The sequence below is a fragment of the Octopus bimaculoides genome, chromosome 1 (assembly GCF_046866305.1).
Source record: "Octopus bimaculoides isolate indiv1 chromosome 1, ASM4686630v1, whole genome shotgun sequence".
NCBI lineage: Eukaryota > Metazoa > Mollusca > Cephalopoda > Octopoda > Octopodidae > Octopus > Octopus bimaculoides.
In genome coordinates, this window is record NC_142928.1 from 41,856,639 (window position 1) to 41,872,537 (window position 15,899).

The window sequence follows — 15,899 nt, forward strand, 5'->3', positions numbered from 1 at the left end:
CTATCTTTTATCTTTTATTTGTTTCAGTCATTGGACTGCAGCCAAACTGAGGCACCACCTTGAAGGGTTTAGTCAAATAAATTGACCCCAGTACATATTTTTTTTTTTTTTGTTAAAGTCTGGCACTTATTTTGTTGGTCTCTTGCCAAACTGTTAAGTTATGAGGACATAAACGATCTAACACTGGTTCTCAAGTGGTGGTGAGAGACAAACATACACTGCAATGTATTTGGTCTGCTGCACTACCATTTATGCCATTCAGTCACTATCTTCAAAACCCCAAATACTGAGTATGTAATCAAATTCACTGTGCTCTCAGGAAAGTCACACACGAGCTAAGAGAAGAGAGCATTAATCTCTTGGCTGAAGAATTAGGAGTTATGATGAAATAAAACTGGTAATTCTGAGTATTTTCTCTTGATAAATACTTGGACAAATATCTATATTCTTACAATGGATTCATATACAGCTTTCAATTCCTGCACAGATTTCACATTCTTAGTCAGTTCATCTGTTGAATAAGGGTAGATATCAGGGTGGATACGATCCTTCCGGCCCATACGTAAAAACTGGATTTTTTCCTAAAAAGGACAAAAATGTAATTCAAAGATTAGAACATGTATATTGAAAAAAAAAAAAAAGTATATTAGAAACTGGTTATAGGAATTAACAGAGAAATAGAAGTTTGTCAACATTTAGATAACATTTCTGTTCATTTGTGTAACATCCATTTTCCATGTTGGCATTGGTTAGAAGTGCTTTTCCCATTGACAACCTTTTTGTTTTTTTCCAAGTACTGGGATTTATATTCCACTGGTCTTCAAAACTGCAGAGTGATTGGTCATAATCTCAATAAAGTATGTAAACATCATTTACTATTTCACTTGAACAAAACCATGAATTGTCAGCATTCAGTCACTTCACATATACGACAGGCTTCCAACAGTTTCCATCTCTCAAATTTACTCATCAGGTGTCAAGTCAAGGCTATAGCAGAAGACACTTGCCCTAGGTATAGCACAATGGGATTTTGGTGAGTTAGTAGATGTGGGTCCCATTAGTTGTGTCATGGACATGACTACCTCTGTAGTGCTGGTGCCATGAAAAGAATACACTTAGTACACTCTATAAAGTGTTAAGTAAAGAGGAACTGTTAAGCTTGTCGAGGACATGACACCTCCAAGGATGGCACCATGAAAAAAAGCATAAAGTGGTTGGCATTAGAAAGGACATCCAGCCATCAAAGCCAAACCAAAAATGAAACTCATAAGCAAGATGAACAGTACCAGTGAAAACATAAAAAGTGGATGCAAAAGTGATAACAATACAGACACACACCATACATGTACAATTTATATTCATTCAGAGTCAAGTGCTGATTCACTCTACATTTACTCAGTGCAGTTACTGCTTGATTGAATTCACATGGTGCAATCCTCAACTGATGTGTGAATTTGTAATTGGAGTACAAATAGTGTGTCAAATCAATAAACATTAACTGCAATATCTGACATGAGATTTCTAAACAGATGCTGTTTTGTCTTTACAGTGAAATACTGTGGTGGTAACATATTACAACTCCAAAAGGAATGTTAATCAAATAATCCAGTAATCACAGATTAATTAGTTGAAGTAAATAGGTAGCATTACGATATTTCATCTACTTGGTTGCTTGGCTTCAAACCTTCACTCTCTTCCACATATACAGTAAGTAATTTAGCCAAAATTTCATATCTCAAGCACAGCATATCGCCAAAGATCAAAAAATAATATCTGAAAAATTGCAAATTTCCATTAAAAAGAAAAAAAAAACATACTTTTCTCAGTTTAAGAAGTATATTGTCAACAGCAGAGTGGGTAAAACTGGCCACTAATATTGAAATACCACTAGCAACTAGCATCTGAATGAGGGCAACTATAGTGGAAGTTTTCCCTGAAATTGAAAAAGAAAGCAAGTGTTAGAGTTTAATCTGAAGAAGTATCCAAACAAAGGTGGGATTACAGACACAGAAACATTGAAGATCTGTCTACCTACCTGTCCCTGGATAACCACAGATAACGACATAGTCTTCACTCATGAAAACCTAGAAATAGGATAAATTTCCATTAGAGCAGATGATTCATCAGTGATGAAGCTGATATTTAGCTAAGCTAGAATAACAGTGACAAGCTTTAAAATGTTAAAACTATTAGTTCAAAGAGTAGTCTATATGAATCCTACCACAAGAATTAAGTTGTACTTTAGATCTAGGTCAGCCCTGATAAAGCAGGCCTATGATCCAACCTTGATCATTTCAAGTTATTTTCAATCAATTTTACCTATGATCTCATACATAAGCTTGTGGATTTCATTTCCAATGTGACGAACAAGATGTACTCTTAGTCAAGGCACTTCAATTCATGCTGTTCCAGTCAAGCCAGCTAGTAAACTAAGTATTAAGACTGACAGAGCACCAGGTCATCATCAAGTAGTGAAGCACTACATCTTTACTCTTTTGTTTTTTATCTATCGCAAGGTCACATTATTCAATATATTTTTTATCCCTTTTGAAATAAAATTCAGATGCAATTCGAGGGACATTTAGCTAGGTCAAGAAACAGACTACAGGCTTCTTTGTTGGCTTGTAATGCATTCACAAGTACTGTGTTATGTTATTCAACAAGAAACACGATCCTACTTTGACAGGGATCAAAAAGAATTGCTATTTCACAAAAATGATACAGCTGATCAAAATGTGTCTGAATAAAACACAAGGTAATATTCTTGTGCAAAGCTTGCTGCTGTTCTATAAACTGAAGTATCTAGAATTGTTTTGTCTAGTGGAATACAAATTTTTAAGTCAAAAGTCAATAGCCTTATAATAATTTGCCACTCAAAAAACAGGAAGCACTTTTTCTTCATTGATATATCAGCATTAAAATTAATTAGGTTGCAAAATCTTTACACAAATAATCTATTAAAATACTTAGATTTGCAGAGACATTCCAATATAGCGGAACTTAGTGTGACAATAGTTTATTTTCAACAAATCTATTCAATCAATGCTATTATGGAAAAATGGTAATTCAATCAATAATTGTTTCAAATTTTTACACAAGGCCAACAATCTTAGGGGGAGGGGGATAGTTGATAACATCAACTCCAGTATTTGACCCTGAAATGATGAGATTTGAACTAAGAGTGTAAATAATGTTAGTGGTGCTGATGATTGTACTGGTGGCATAATGATTACAATGTGAGCAACACTGGAAGTGATTCAGAAAACAAGCAATGAAAAGGAAGATAAAATCATAGATTCACCTTTAAAAGTGCCACTTTTTGAAGTTTGTTTAAAGGCTTGAAAATAGATTTAACTAAAATAAAAAAAAAGGGAGAAATAAAAATTTAAGTTAATAAAACAGTTGGAGAAAGAAATAAAAAAAACACTCAAGGATTTATAATTATGCTCCAATTCTAAGTTTTCTCTCAACTGAGTAGGCATATTTCAAAAAGTTAGCATTGAAGGAAACTAAAGCTAGTCAAATAATACCTTATGAATAAACCAAGTTTAAAACCTTTAGAAGCTCAGAATACCCAAACTATTATTCTTATACTTAACAACAACAAACTAGTTTCTTTTTGGTGCACACTCATTATATATCCTTTTCAAATGTACCTAAGCTACAGAAAATGCAGGTAAACATCATTTATAAGTAACAAATAAAACCTGACAGGTGCAGAATATGATTTCTTTTCCTTTTAGAATCATGCATATCTTCAATCCTTGACAATTGTTACCTGCATTTATCAGATTTCAAGCTAACAAGGGAGCATGTATATAGTTGCTTGATTTGCTAGAAATATCTGCCAAATTTTACTTGGCCATTTAATAAAAAAAGACACTCCTAGATATGATATGCTTAGAAAAAAAGACAAGACGGTCCAAGCTGGAAGGCTTTTGATCATAGGTTACTTGAGTAAAGTTTACTTCAGGTAAACTGACAGTAACTAACAGATCTTTTTTCCCCCCACTTTTTCCTAAATTTTCCATGTATCCTCTTGTATCTCCCCTCACTGCTACTTGATTTATTTCTGTAGTACACCTAATTATGATTATTATACTCATTATGATAATTACATCTTTTCTGACTTGACTAATATCTAATAAATACAACAAAACATTGCACATCAGTTATAACAGATTAAAATGTTTTACTAATGAAACAAGATTAAGTTATAAGACCAAATGACAAGTAGTAAATAACGTTTCCTCAATTCAAACTAGTAAGAATGTGGCATAGCAGCAAAACATCCCACTGAAGATTAACTGCCAGTTAATCTTAATCCACATGTAAAATATACTCAACAACCAACTGTAATGATAAGCAAGATTTCAGTCAACATACTCAGGCACTGCCATTGAGAAATGTAGAGATCTAAACCCCACTTGGCATCTGACTTCAACAAGGTATTTGACAGCATACACAAACCTTCATTTAGTAATGTAGCATTCTTAAAGTTGTTATCATGGAAATCAAACATGCCAACAGAAAATATTGTGTCAAGACTGAAAACAAGTACTAGCAGCTGATTCAAAATGCTGACAGAAGTACACTGAGAATGCTTTCTATCACTTGTATTTGCCCTGGCCTATGATTGGGTGCTGAAGAAAGCTACCCAAAGAAAGGACATACAAATTGCTATCCTAGAAAAAATACGAAATAAAAAATAAAAAGGTAAAATAAGCCTAAATAAGCTTCAATTTATTAAAAAAAAAAAAAAAAAATGAACAGGTGCTCTTCATTCTTAGTCAAGTTTTAGAAAGTGGTGATTTAAAATCTTACCTTTCTGAACAGTGCTTTTTCCTAATGTTGAATGCACTCTAGGTTTTTCATGGTCAATTATCAATTGTCTTAATCTTTCACTGAAAATAAGACATGTTACTGATTAAATTATTTACTCAAGAATTACATTTTACACAATACTATGAAAAATATATAAAGTCTATATATATTATGAAAATAGATGTTGTGTATAGACATGTAAGTGCTCAGCAACAGAAAAACAGTAAAAAAAAGGAGAGTAATGGCAGAACATATACTGCAGAAAGAGAGACTGCTGAGAAAGATATACAAATTGTATTATGTAAACTACAGACAAGAGAAGAATTTTGATATTTTGGCATCTTTGTTACTGTTTTAATGCTATATTATACTTGTAATTTCATTTGATGTTAGGTGTTACAGTAAACAAACCTGACTTCAGTATTCTACAAAATATCAATGTTAACAGTAACGAACAAATATATTAACAATGCCAACAATAGCTAATGCAGTTTTACATTATATGAAACATCAATATAAAACTACCTTTTGTGACCTCTATCAGTGGATAAGAAAACTTTAATAACAAAACTTTTTTACCTGTGAGCAGTATTTGCCATTAAAGTTATCAGATTATTATAGCATGTGCCCCAATTCTCCCAGTCAGAACATTTGTCGACTTTGAAAATTTCTGTATTAACATTGAGGTGGTCATCAAAGCTCCTGGAATGAAAATGAATGAAATTATGTCATTATGTAAATGAAAAGGATTCTGAAACTTTTAGTTAGTTATTCTTTGTTCTGTTCTTTTGTGGTCTGGGTCAATCAGATCATATATGTCACAGTTCCTTGGGAAGACTAGGCCACCTATAGACATGACGCTAACATTATAATTATAAATGTAACTGGTTCTTTCATATCTAAACTGAAGATTAATAGCTACTATCTACTCAACAGAATAACTTTGATAGTGGGTGTATCTTATCTTGGAGCACAATTGAATAACTTTGGCAGTAGTCAAACGAATTTTAGTTTTGCTTTAACCCATTCATGAGAAAAAAACACCCGAATTGCATGGATGTACCTCTTTACATTTAAACCAAAATATTGAAATAATTTGTCATACATTAGTGGTAACACGATTTCACTAGATAAAGATTTCCTTTACACAGTATGACATTTCTATAACTTAATGTTGTGGTCACTGAAACTTTTTGCTTTTTTTTCCAAATCATTTTTTATTTCTGTAATGGCCTATCATCATCTCAACTTAACATTGACTTTTCCATATTCACATATGTTGGATGGAATTTTACTGAGGCAGATTTTCTATGGCCAGATGCCCTTCCTATCACCAACCCTCACCTGTTTCCTGACAAGGTAAGATTTTACCTATGATTAGTACTCAAAGAAGATTGGAATTGAAAGACACTGCTTACAAAACAGTGACAAGGCAAGGAGACAGTAACACACACACACACACTTTATATATATATATATATATATATATATATATATACATATATATATATATATATATATATACATATACACATACACACACACATCAGACTACTTCCAGTTTCTCCTCAACCAAATTTACTCAAGACTTTGGTCAGCCTGAGGATTATAGAACAGGATACATGCCCAAGGTACCACACAGTGGGACTGAACTCAATACCATGTGGTTGGGAAGCAAACTTCTTACCACAGAGCCACAATTGTGGTATGGTTTCTATGGCTGGATGCCCTTCCTTAAACCAACCACTTTACAGAGTGCGCTGGGTGCTTTTTACGTGCCAGCAGCACGGGTCCGTTAACATAGCACTGGCACAAGTGCATTTTATGTGACACCAGTGGATGACAACACTTTTACTGAAGGGTACATTCTGCTATGAGTGGATGAATCTTCTGTAGCATTACATATCACCAGTCAATACATTCCTTTGACATCTTAATGACATGTAACATCCTCGGGTCAGCCATCACCACTTCATCTCAAATTTTCCTTGGTCTCCCTTTTTCACAAGTTCCACTAACTTGGAATGCCTGGCACTTTTGTATACAGCCATCATCTTCCATATGCTTCACATACCTGTACTGGCACAGCCTCCTCTCTTGCATACTACATTTGATTCTTCTTATACCCAGTTTTTTTTCCTTAGTTCATTTGTACTCTGGCATACATGCACACTAACATTAAATATATATAGAGCATGCTAGTTTTATTTCTTTCTAGTCTTTGTAAATCTTCTTCATTTAAAGCCCATGTTTCAATATTATGCAGCATTGCAGTTCTAGCACAAGCATCGTACAATTATGCAGAATGTGCTCATGAACAACACTACATTTATTTAATGATTTTCTCATCACTATTTTGGTAAGTCTATGCTTTGCTGCAGAGATCTAATAAGATCAAAATAGACTAAAGTTGTTTTCACATCTAGATTGTATAACTAAAAATAATATTAGCCATTGACTAATATTATCTTTCTCTCATCAAATATCATCATTTTAACATCTACTTTTCCATGGGTCAGATGGAATTTGTTGAAACAGATTTTAACAGCCAGATGCCCTCACAGCATAATTACTTCAAATTGTTTTTTCTATGTTCTTTGCATAAAATATGGTAGCACTGACTTACAATACATTAGATTGTTTGCTATGATAAATAATAGAGTAAAGAATGAAGTAGTAAAATTTTAAAGATAGCCATGACACCGACAGAAAACATAAACCAAAATGTCATCATACCTGTCACACATAACAACAAGATGATCCTCAGAAATACTGTAAATGTATCCTCTACAAATAACAATCTGTTGTTTGTCTTCAACACTAATTGCAACACTGTCATGAACATTCAATCCAACTGTATTAATGGGTTCAAAAGACTGATGTAAGCTGGAAAACAAAAACAAAATATCCATCATAATCATTTCCTTGATAGCAACAGCAATTACACAAATTAGCTAACAATATTTTTTCTAACTTGATTCTTAGATGCTGTCATCATCATCATCGTTTAACATCTGCTTTCCATGCTAGCATGGGTTGGACGATTTGACAGAGGACTGGCGAACCAGATGGCTCCAATCTGATCTGGCAGAGATTCTACAGCAGGATGCCCTTCCTAATGCCAACCACTCCGAGAGTGTAGTGGGTGCTTTTTTGTGCCACCGGCACGAGGGCCAGTCAGGCAGTACTGGCAATGGCCACACTCAAATGGTGTTTTTTTACGTGCCAGCTGCACAGGAGCCAGTCCAGCGGCACTGGCAATGACCTCGCTTGAATGTTTTTTCACGTGCCACCAGCACAAGTGTCAGTAAGGTGACGCTGGTAACGATCACGCTCAAATGGTGTTTTTTATTGTATTTAATTCTATTTCAATCCAGATCAGTGATTTTCAAATGGTGCACAGCAAAGGAGTACCTAAGTGAACTGGCTGTTTTAAACTATAATATAAGGCTTAAGAAAATCCAAACTAATGCTTGAGCATCTTGTTGAGTAATGAAGACAAACCAATATTACAAACTGGAACCAAAGGAGCTAATTATGAAACCTGTAATAAAACAACAATCTTACTTGGAATATGGGTGTCTTTTAAACGAGTTGAGAAATTTTTCTGTGTCAGGGAGTGTTTGAGAGCCACAAAACTGGAGGTTGCTAATACATTCCCCTTTTTTTTCTCTGAAATACATAAAGAAATAACATTACATAACCAACTTAAAAGAGAAATAAGATAAATATAATTATTTAACTCTTTCAGCACCAATTACTTGAAATCACTTCTGGCTATTATATAAAACTTATGTTCATATTTAAGCTAAAACCCCATCATAATTTTATGTAAGGCCAATTATTTTGTTAATAATAATAATAATAAATAATAATAATAATAATAATAATAATATGCTCAGGTGCACTACAACTGATCAGACAAGAGGCAGTACATAGAAAAATGCACAGAAAGTGAACAGTGAATGAGTCATTAATAAAAAAGGTGAGGTGGGGAGATCAGGTGTACTGATAGCAAATTTCAGGAAGCATGAAAGATTTGAAGAATGTAGTGTCCCAACAACTAAAAACTGATAAGAGTAGTTTATCCCATGCTTCAGCAATTCTGAGTGTGAAAAAATGTTTTTGAAAGTCATGGGTGTTGTGCTGTATTTTGATTTTGTAAGAATGTCCACAAGTGTTAGACATATGGAATTCAAAAGGGTGCCCAAGGTTGTTATTGGAAAGATGGTGGGTAATCTTGTGTCAACAAAGTCAGTTGCTAGATGTCAGAGCTGAATGTGAGCATGCCCAGGGAAGTAAGACATTCAGAGTATGGCAGATATTCATCTGGTTGCATATTTCTGAACAGTTTCCAGGAAATTGATATGCCGAGTAAGATATGGGGCTCCAGACTGGTGATATGTTTCAAATCAACTTAAGTACAGGAAGATGTCACACAGAATGATTGGCATAACAGTGTCCTCATCAACTACTACAAGAGTGAAGAGAGAAATCTACAATGGTATCAAACTGATGGACTAGGTTGTGAAAGTTACTGGAAGAGTCAAAGCTTAACTGATTAGGAAGAGAATTAGCCAAGATGACATGCAATTTAGAGATACCATGATGAAATGTACTCAGTGCATTCTGCTGCTACAGTTACAATGACAACACAAGCCCTGAATTAAACATTGAAAAATAACTGGTCTTATACCTAGGTAAAAAATATAAATAATTGTAACAAACCTGTCAATGCCAGTTGAGCACCATATATCACGGATCCCTTCGCCATGGATACTGCTTTGTTTTTCAAATTCAATCATGATACACCAGCGAATGAAAAAAATAATATGTGACTGGCTTAAATGAGATAAAGATATTTGGTGAAGTTCTTTACGGTTTTTAGTCATGTTCTCAACATCTGAAGAAAAACTGGAAAGATACAAACAGTACAATAAAATTCAGAATACTCAGTGGTATAAAAAATTTACAAATTATGCATTTAAAAAGCAAAATATGCAAACAAGATGCTCTTGAGCTGGCCTTTCTCCTCAACAAACTTTTCAAACTTTCTCTCCTTATAAGTACAAAGGAATACAACAAATGGCAAAACATGTGAGACAAGTGTTGGAAAAGACCTATTCAACATATTTAAGCATGGAAAAGTGAATGTAAAAATGACAAATTCAATTAAAAATTAACTTACTTTTGATAAATAGAGCAGCTTAGAAGATGGGGACATTTACTACAAGCAGACACATTGTTGATGGGCTCAGGTAATTTACCAAGAAGTTTTGATAAATCCTCTGGAAGTGAATTTTCTCTAAGTAAACTGTTTTGTATATAATACAAAATCTCATTTCTGAGCTGGATTAATCCTGTTAATGAAAAAACAAAAAAACAAAATGCAACCAGTGAAATTTTTCAAGTGTAAATATATAAAAACATTGGTGTTTGTAAATTTTTTTTTTCTGTTTGTAATCAATTTGATCCTATTTTTAAAAACGATTCCATATTCCTGTATATGAACTATCATCATTTAACATCCATGTTCCTTGCTGGTATGGACTGGATGGTTTTACAATGGCTTGACTGTCTACTATAACATGGTTTCTACAACTAAATGTCTTTCCTAATACCAACCGCTTTACAGCATGTACTGGATGCTCTTTTGGTGCTACCAACACTAATGAGGTCACCATGCAACTTGCAAGACAACAAGACTTTATGCTACAACACGAGGGAATTAAAGTATGACAGAATAGAACAGGTTTTTTGTTGTAGAGGGGATACATGGCTAGCCATATTAAAGGGTGTAAGGTGATGAGGTGTTTATGTGAACTCTCAAAAGTAAGAGGAGAGTAAAAATGAATGGAGGCAAAAGAACTGGAAGTGTGGGTGAGTGAAGGTAACTAGGACATATAGGAGAGTGAGAGATAGGGAATGGACAAAGAGGTGAATATAATGAATGAGCAAGTGTTGAATGATAAGTAGGAGAGGTAGGGAAGAATAGGTGAAAACTGTAGAGACTGGATAGGGTTGAGGAGTGGATATAGTGAATGGTGAATAAAGGGTAGGAGTGACTAATGATGCATGAAAGTAATTCAGTAGTCTGTTGAAGAGAGAGAGAGAGAGGGGTGACAGGAGGTTGGGCAGTTGTGAGTGGAGGGAGAAGAGAAGTAGGTGTAGTGCATGGGGAGAGTGAGTCTCTATAGTAGTGAAGGTAAGATGATATGGCGGCTTGGGGTGCATGACAATATTAAAGATGAAAGATGGATACCAAGTGAAATGGTTGAAGGTAGTAAGAAAGATTAGCCAATATCAAGGAAAAGTTGCATTTAGGGAGATGAAGGGCAATGGGGGTGACTTGGTGGAAGGAATTGGACAAGGGGCCCAGTTGTGTGAGTGTGTATACACACAAACACACACACACATGCACAGTGTTTCCAGAACTTAGTTCCACTGAGTTGGGTAGGTCTTCTAGAGAATTGCATATCACTAATCACCTTGGTCTTTTGTTATCTCCTCTGAGAAGTTCAAGATCCTAAAAGTATTGATTATATTGTTGTGCTACTTTGATATTTGAAAACACATAACCAGAACAACTTAGCCATGCTTTCAGCTTGTTCAACTTAGCCCTTCATGACAATGTCCCAACATGGTTGCAATTCATATCCACTTTCTGACAGATGGTCAAGCTTGTGCAGTGGAGACCTCAATTTTTCTTGGCCACCACACTACAGTCCCTGCTCACTAAGATAACTTCCCACAAGTGCAAGCCCCATGAGTCAGAATGGTTGTTCCAGCACATCTCTCTCACCATCCTCTGGAGTAATGCCTTTTCCATTTTGTCTGCTGGGACCACGAGGCAGACCGACAAATCTTTTTAGTTATAGCTGTTGTAAAGGGTAATTGTGGTAAGTGGAAATCAACTTCAGCTTTGCTGTTATTTGTGCATTTCAAATTCCTTCACCTCTCAAAAACATACCCCTTCTTTCTAATTCCTAACTAATATAACTGAAACAAGTAAAAGAATAAAAATAAACTGAATGAAACTTAATTTTTTAGATTGAATCATAAAAACATAATCTACCATACTCAAGAACTAAGTCTTGGGATTATCAACCAAAATCTATATAGTTATTTCAAATGTTATGTTATAGTTCTATATTTTAGATTGGTCAGCAAAGTAAAATTAATCTTTAGATCTGTAATGAATAATAATGAATACATTTGGTTAATTACTGTTATACCTCTTTTATTTTGATGTTCAGCTGAAACAGGACTCATGTTTGGTTGATCTTTCAAGTAAAGAAGTAAACCCTCTTTTGGATCTTCTCGGCGATCAGACATCATCATAGTGTACAAAGTAACCTGGAATAGAGACAAAAAATTAAACAATGGAAGGTAGAGAAAATACCTTTATTGAAAATCAGTAATTCATTTAATTGCTACTTAATACATTTTTCTACTTGTTTCTAGACTTAAAATTTCCTTCAGCTTGTGTAACCTAATACATTAAGGTATTTTCTCATCAAAATATGTGCTGAGAACTTAGTCTATTCAAGACAAACAAGTAAAAGAAAAACATAAGATTAAAAAAATAAAAGAAATGCAAATAATTCAACAACTTTTGCAATGTAAAATACAATACAAATACAACAAACAAGAATATTTGTCTAAGAGACAATGAAAGAAATCATAAGAAACTATACCTATATCTTTTCTCAGGTGCTTAGAGCACAGTTTTGCAATTAATTTAATTAGTTACCAGCATACGTACTGTTATACAAATTAGAATCTCCAGTTTGCTGATATGATAATATTTGATGAACTTATTATTGAGACTATAGTAGAAGACATTTGCTCAAAATGCCACTCAGTGGAAGTGAACCTGAAACCACATGGATATGAAGCAAGTTTGTTAAACAAACAGTCATGCATGGCTACAGTGCTACAAAGATTAAATATATTACCTGGCCTTTATGTTCAGCAGAAAAAGAAGGATTTCCAGTCTTCAATTCAAGGGGCACTACTTTCCTTTTTAAATTGTGTGTCTGTTGTTAGATAATAATATATAATTTAAATATTAGTTGCAGAAAGAGTATCTGAATTTTCAGTATTATCCTGACACTCCACCAGAATAAAGATTATATAAAGACAGAAAGAAAATATACTTTTAAAGTTGAGTACAAGATAAGAGAGACAGCAAGAAAATAGACCAACAATTTGGAATGAATAGCAATCGCAACAAAGTCATGCCGATGCTGGACTTTGCTGGTTCTAGTAACATCCAGTAGTTTCTAGTTCTGAGCTTTGAACAAACTTATGAATGCTTCAGAATATGTTTCGGAATATTTCTAATATGTATGAGTACAGTAATATTGGTCTCAAATTTTGGCACAAGGCCAGCAAGCTCAAGAGAAGAGGTAAGCCAATTACATCAATGCCCCCGAAAGATGAAAGGCAAAGTTGACCTCGGTGGAATTTGAACTGAGGAAGTAAAGACAGATGAAATGGCGCTAAGCATTTTGCTTACATTACAAAGTGTTTCAATATGGGGATGGAAACCAATTAATTGCCATGAACCAGCTCATTTTTTAACATTTACATCATAAATATATAGTGAAAGCAGGAAATGTTTCAACAAGTTGAGTTATGCTGACCATATAGCTAAGTGTTCAAGTTTTCTTTACTTATAGCCTTTGTTCCAGCGCCAGGTTAGTCTGAAAACACAGAAATCAATGTGATCACAGGTGTTCCAGCTGTAACAATATACTTTTCATGCACAGTGATCCCAGATATATTATATCTAGAATTACACTGTCCACTGCATCTTTTAATACGGCATGGTGATTTAGCTGCTATTGTTTTCAAGGCACATAACTCTATTAGAGTTCAATTATTCTGCCAACAGGTTTATGCAATTAACACTAATGTCATCTGTAAATATAAAAAAAAACTGACACAAGAAAACAAAACCCACCTTTGCTTGCTTGAAAATGCATGCATTTAAGACTTGACTTAGATCTGTCATGAACCTTAGAACTCATAAGGCTAGAGCCTAACACAGTTTCTCTAGCATATAAGTGTCAGATTATAATACACCCCTTAAACAAGATGCTGGTTCATCACAGGGTTAACTGCCCAGCTAATTCTGGAACTCATTTACAGCCGAGTGGACTGGAGCAATCTGAAATAAATTGTTTTGCTCAAGAGTACAATGCAATGCCCAATCTGGGAATCAACAATTTTACAATTGTGAATGCAACAGTCTAATCACTAGGTCACACACCTTCAAAAAATGCAAGCCAAAAAGAAAAAAATAAGAGGTATGTGTTTAAATAATATAAAAAAATTTATATTACATATGTATATGTTTATCTATGTAGTATAGAAAGGTTAATAAATATTTAACAAAACACCTATAACTATTTTAACTTACTTTGATTTCCACAGTGAGATCAATTTTTCCTTTCAAACCAAACCTACAGAGAAAAAAATTGTAAAGTTCAGAAATAATCTTTTACAGGTTTTGGTCATAAGATTGTGGCCATGCTGGAGCACTGCTACTGTTAGTTTAAGTTAATTATATTGACCTCAGTACTTTGTCGGTTAATTATTTTATCATCCTAGGAGGACAAAAGACAGAGTCAACTGGACATAAAGAGACATAACTAAAATGGATTGGAACCATCATTTTAACATCCACTATTCCATACTTGCACAGATCAGGTATTTATTGAGGCAGTCTTTCAACATCCAGATGCCCTTCCAGTCACCAACCCATAGCTATTTCCAAACTAGGTAATATTTCCCCATGGCCAGACATGTTTCTGCAGAATATTGAGCGTGGCCGTTGCCAGTACCGCCTGACTGGCTCCCGTAGGATTTTCGAGCGAGATCGTTGCCAGTGCCCCTGGACTGGCTTGTGCGGGTGGCACATAAAAGACACCATTTCGAGCGTGGCCGTTTTCGTGCGGGTGACACGTAAAAGCACCCACTACACTCTCTGAGTGGTTGGTGTTAGGAAGGGCATCCAGCTGTAGAAACTGCCAAATCAGACTGGAGCCTGGTGTTGCCATCCGGTTTCACCAGTCCTCAGTCAAATCGTCCAACCCATGCTAGCATGGAAAGCAGACGTTAAACGATGATGATGATGATGATGATGAATGACACTGCTTGTATGTCAGTGACACTCATTTACAATTAACATGCAATATCAAGATACACACACACACACAGAATGGGCTTCTTTCAGTTTCTATCTATCAAATCCACTCACAGGATCTGGGTAGACCAGGTCTGTAGTGGAAGACATTTGCTCAAGATGCCATGCTGTGGAACTGAAACCATTTGGCTGGGAAGCAAATTTCTTAATCATACAGCAATGTCTGCACCTATAATATTGTAAGATATTGTCATTTGGCTCACCAATTTTGTGATTCTATTCTGATACACATTATATAAACTCATCATCAGTGTCCTTTCTGCTGTTTACTTAACCATTATCCATATTGGCATAGGGTTAAGCAAGTTAGGGGTCCAAGTCAGATCTTACTTGGATACTGCCCTCTTAGACAGGTCAGAGACAACATCCCACTAGCATGTTCCATTTCCACCAATACATATCTGACAGATTTCTACACTGTTTCTGTCTCCCAAATTTCACTGACAAGGCTATAGTAGAAGATGCTTTCTTAAGATGTTGCATAGAGCTTTCAAGCCTCTAAACCATGCAGATTGTCTGTGTCTATTATTAAGTAACTTAAAGAAATTACCAATTTTCCAAAGAAATACTCCCCAAAATTTTCAGCCTGTGACTGATTTTTAGTTATATTAGCTTAATTTTTCATAAGAGACATCATCATCCTCCTAATAAACACTTTCTTTGTACTGGTGAATTATTTAAAGTTTAGTCACAGGAGGAAGAGCAGTGCCTATTGAATTTTTCAGGGCCTCCAAAACTGACAATGGTGGAAGAACAAAGAAATTGTCCTCATACTGAAGACATGTTCTTTGCATTTAGCAATGTTATAAATCAGTGAAGCTAAGGCTGTATTGCCTTAACGAAAATGCTTTTTAGGTATATT

At 34.8% G+C, this 15,899-nt stretch overlaps 1 protein-coding gene across 5 annotated transcripts in view; it reads right to left on the reverse strand.

Moving 5' to 3' along the window:
* The window catches only part of LOC106878937 (DNA replication ATP-dependent helicase/nuclease DNA2), a 46,535-nt gene that overhangs the window by 9,441 nt on the left and 21,195 nt on the right, over positions 1–15,899 (reverse strand). For 4 of the 5 annotated variants that reach the window (XM_089350684.1, XM_089350679.1, XM_089350685.1 and 1 more), the window contains exons 15-27: positions 14,252–14,294; positions 12,783–12,863; positions 12,060–12,180; positions 10,013–10,184; positions 9,553–9,738; positions 8,392–8,496; positions 7,561–7,710; positions 5,404–5,526; positions 4,825–4,904; positions 3,302–3,354; positions 2,036–2,084; positions 1,818–1,933; positions 453–581 (exon numbers count right to left, since the gene is read on the reverse strand). In XM_089350684.1, coding sequence (XP_089206810.1) covers positions 453–581; positions 1,818–1,933; positions 2,036–2,084; positions 3,302–3,354; positions 4,825–4,904; positions 5,404–5,526; positions 7,561–7,710; positions 8,392–8,496; positions 9,553–9,738; positions 10,013–10,184; positions 12,060–12,180; positions 12,783–12,863; positions 14,252–14,294 — 1,408 coding nt within the window. The remainder of the gene's footprint in view (positions 1–452; positions 582–1,817; positions 1,934–2,035; positions 2,085–3,301; positions 3,355–4,824; positions 4,905–5,403; positions 5,527–7,560; positions 7,711–8,391; positions 8,497–9,552; positions 9,739–10,012; positions 10,185–12,059; positions 12,181–12,782; positions 12,864–14,251; positions 14,295–15,899) is intronic. The other variant, XM_089350691.1, reaches the window with a different exon arrangement.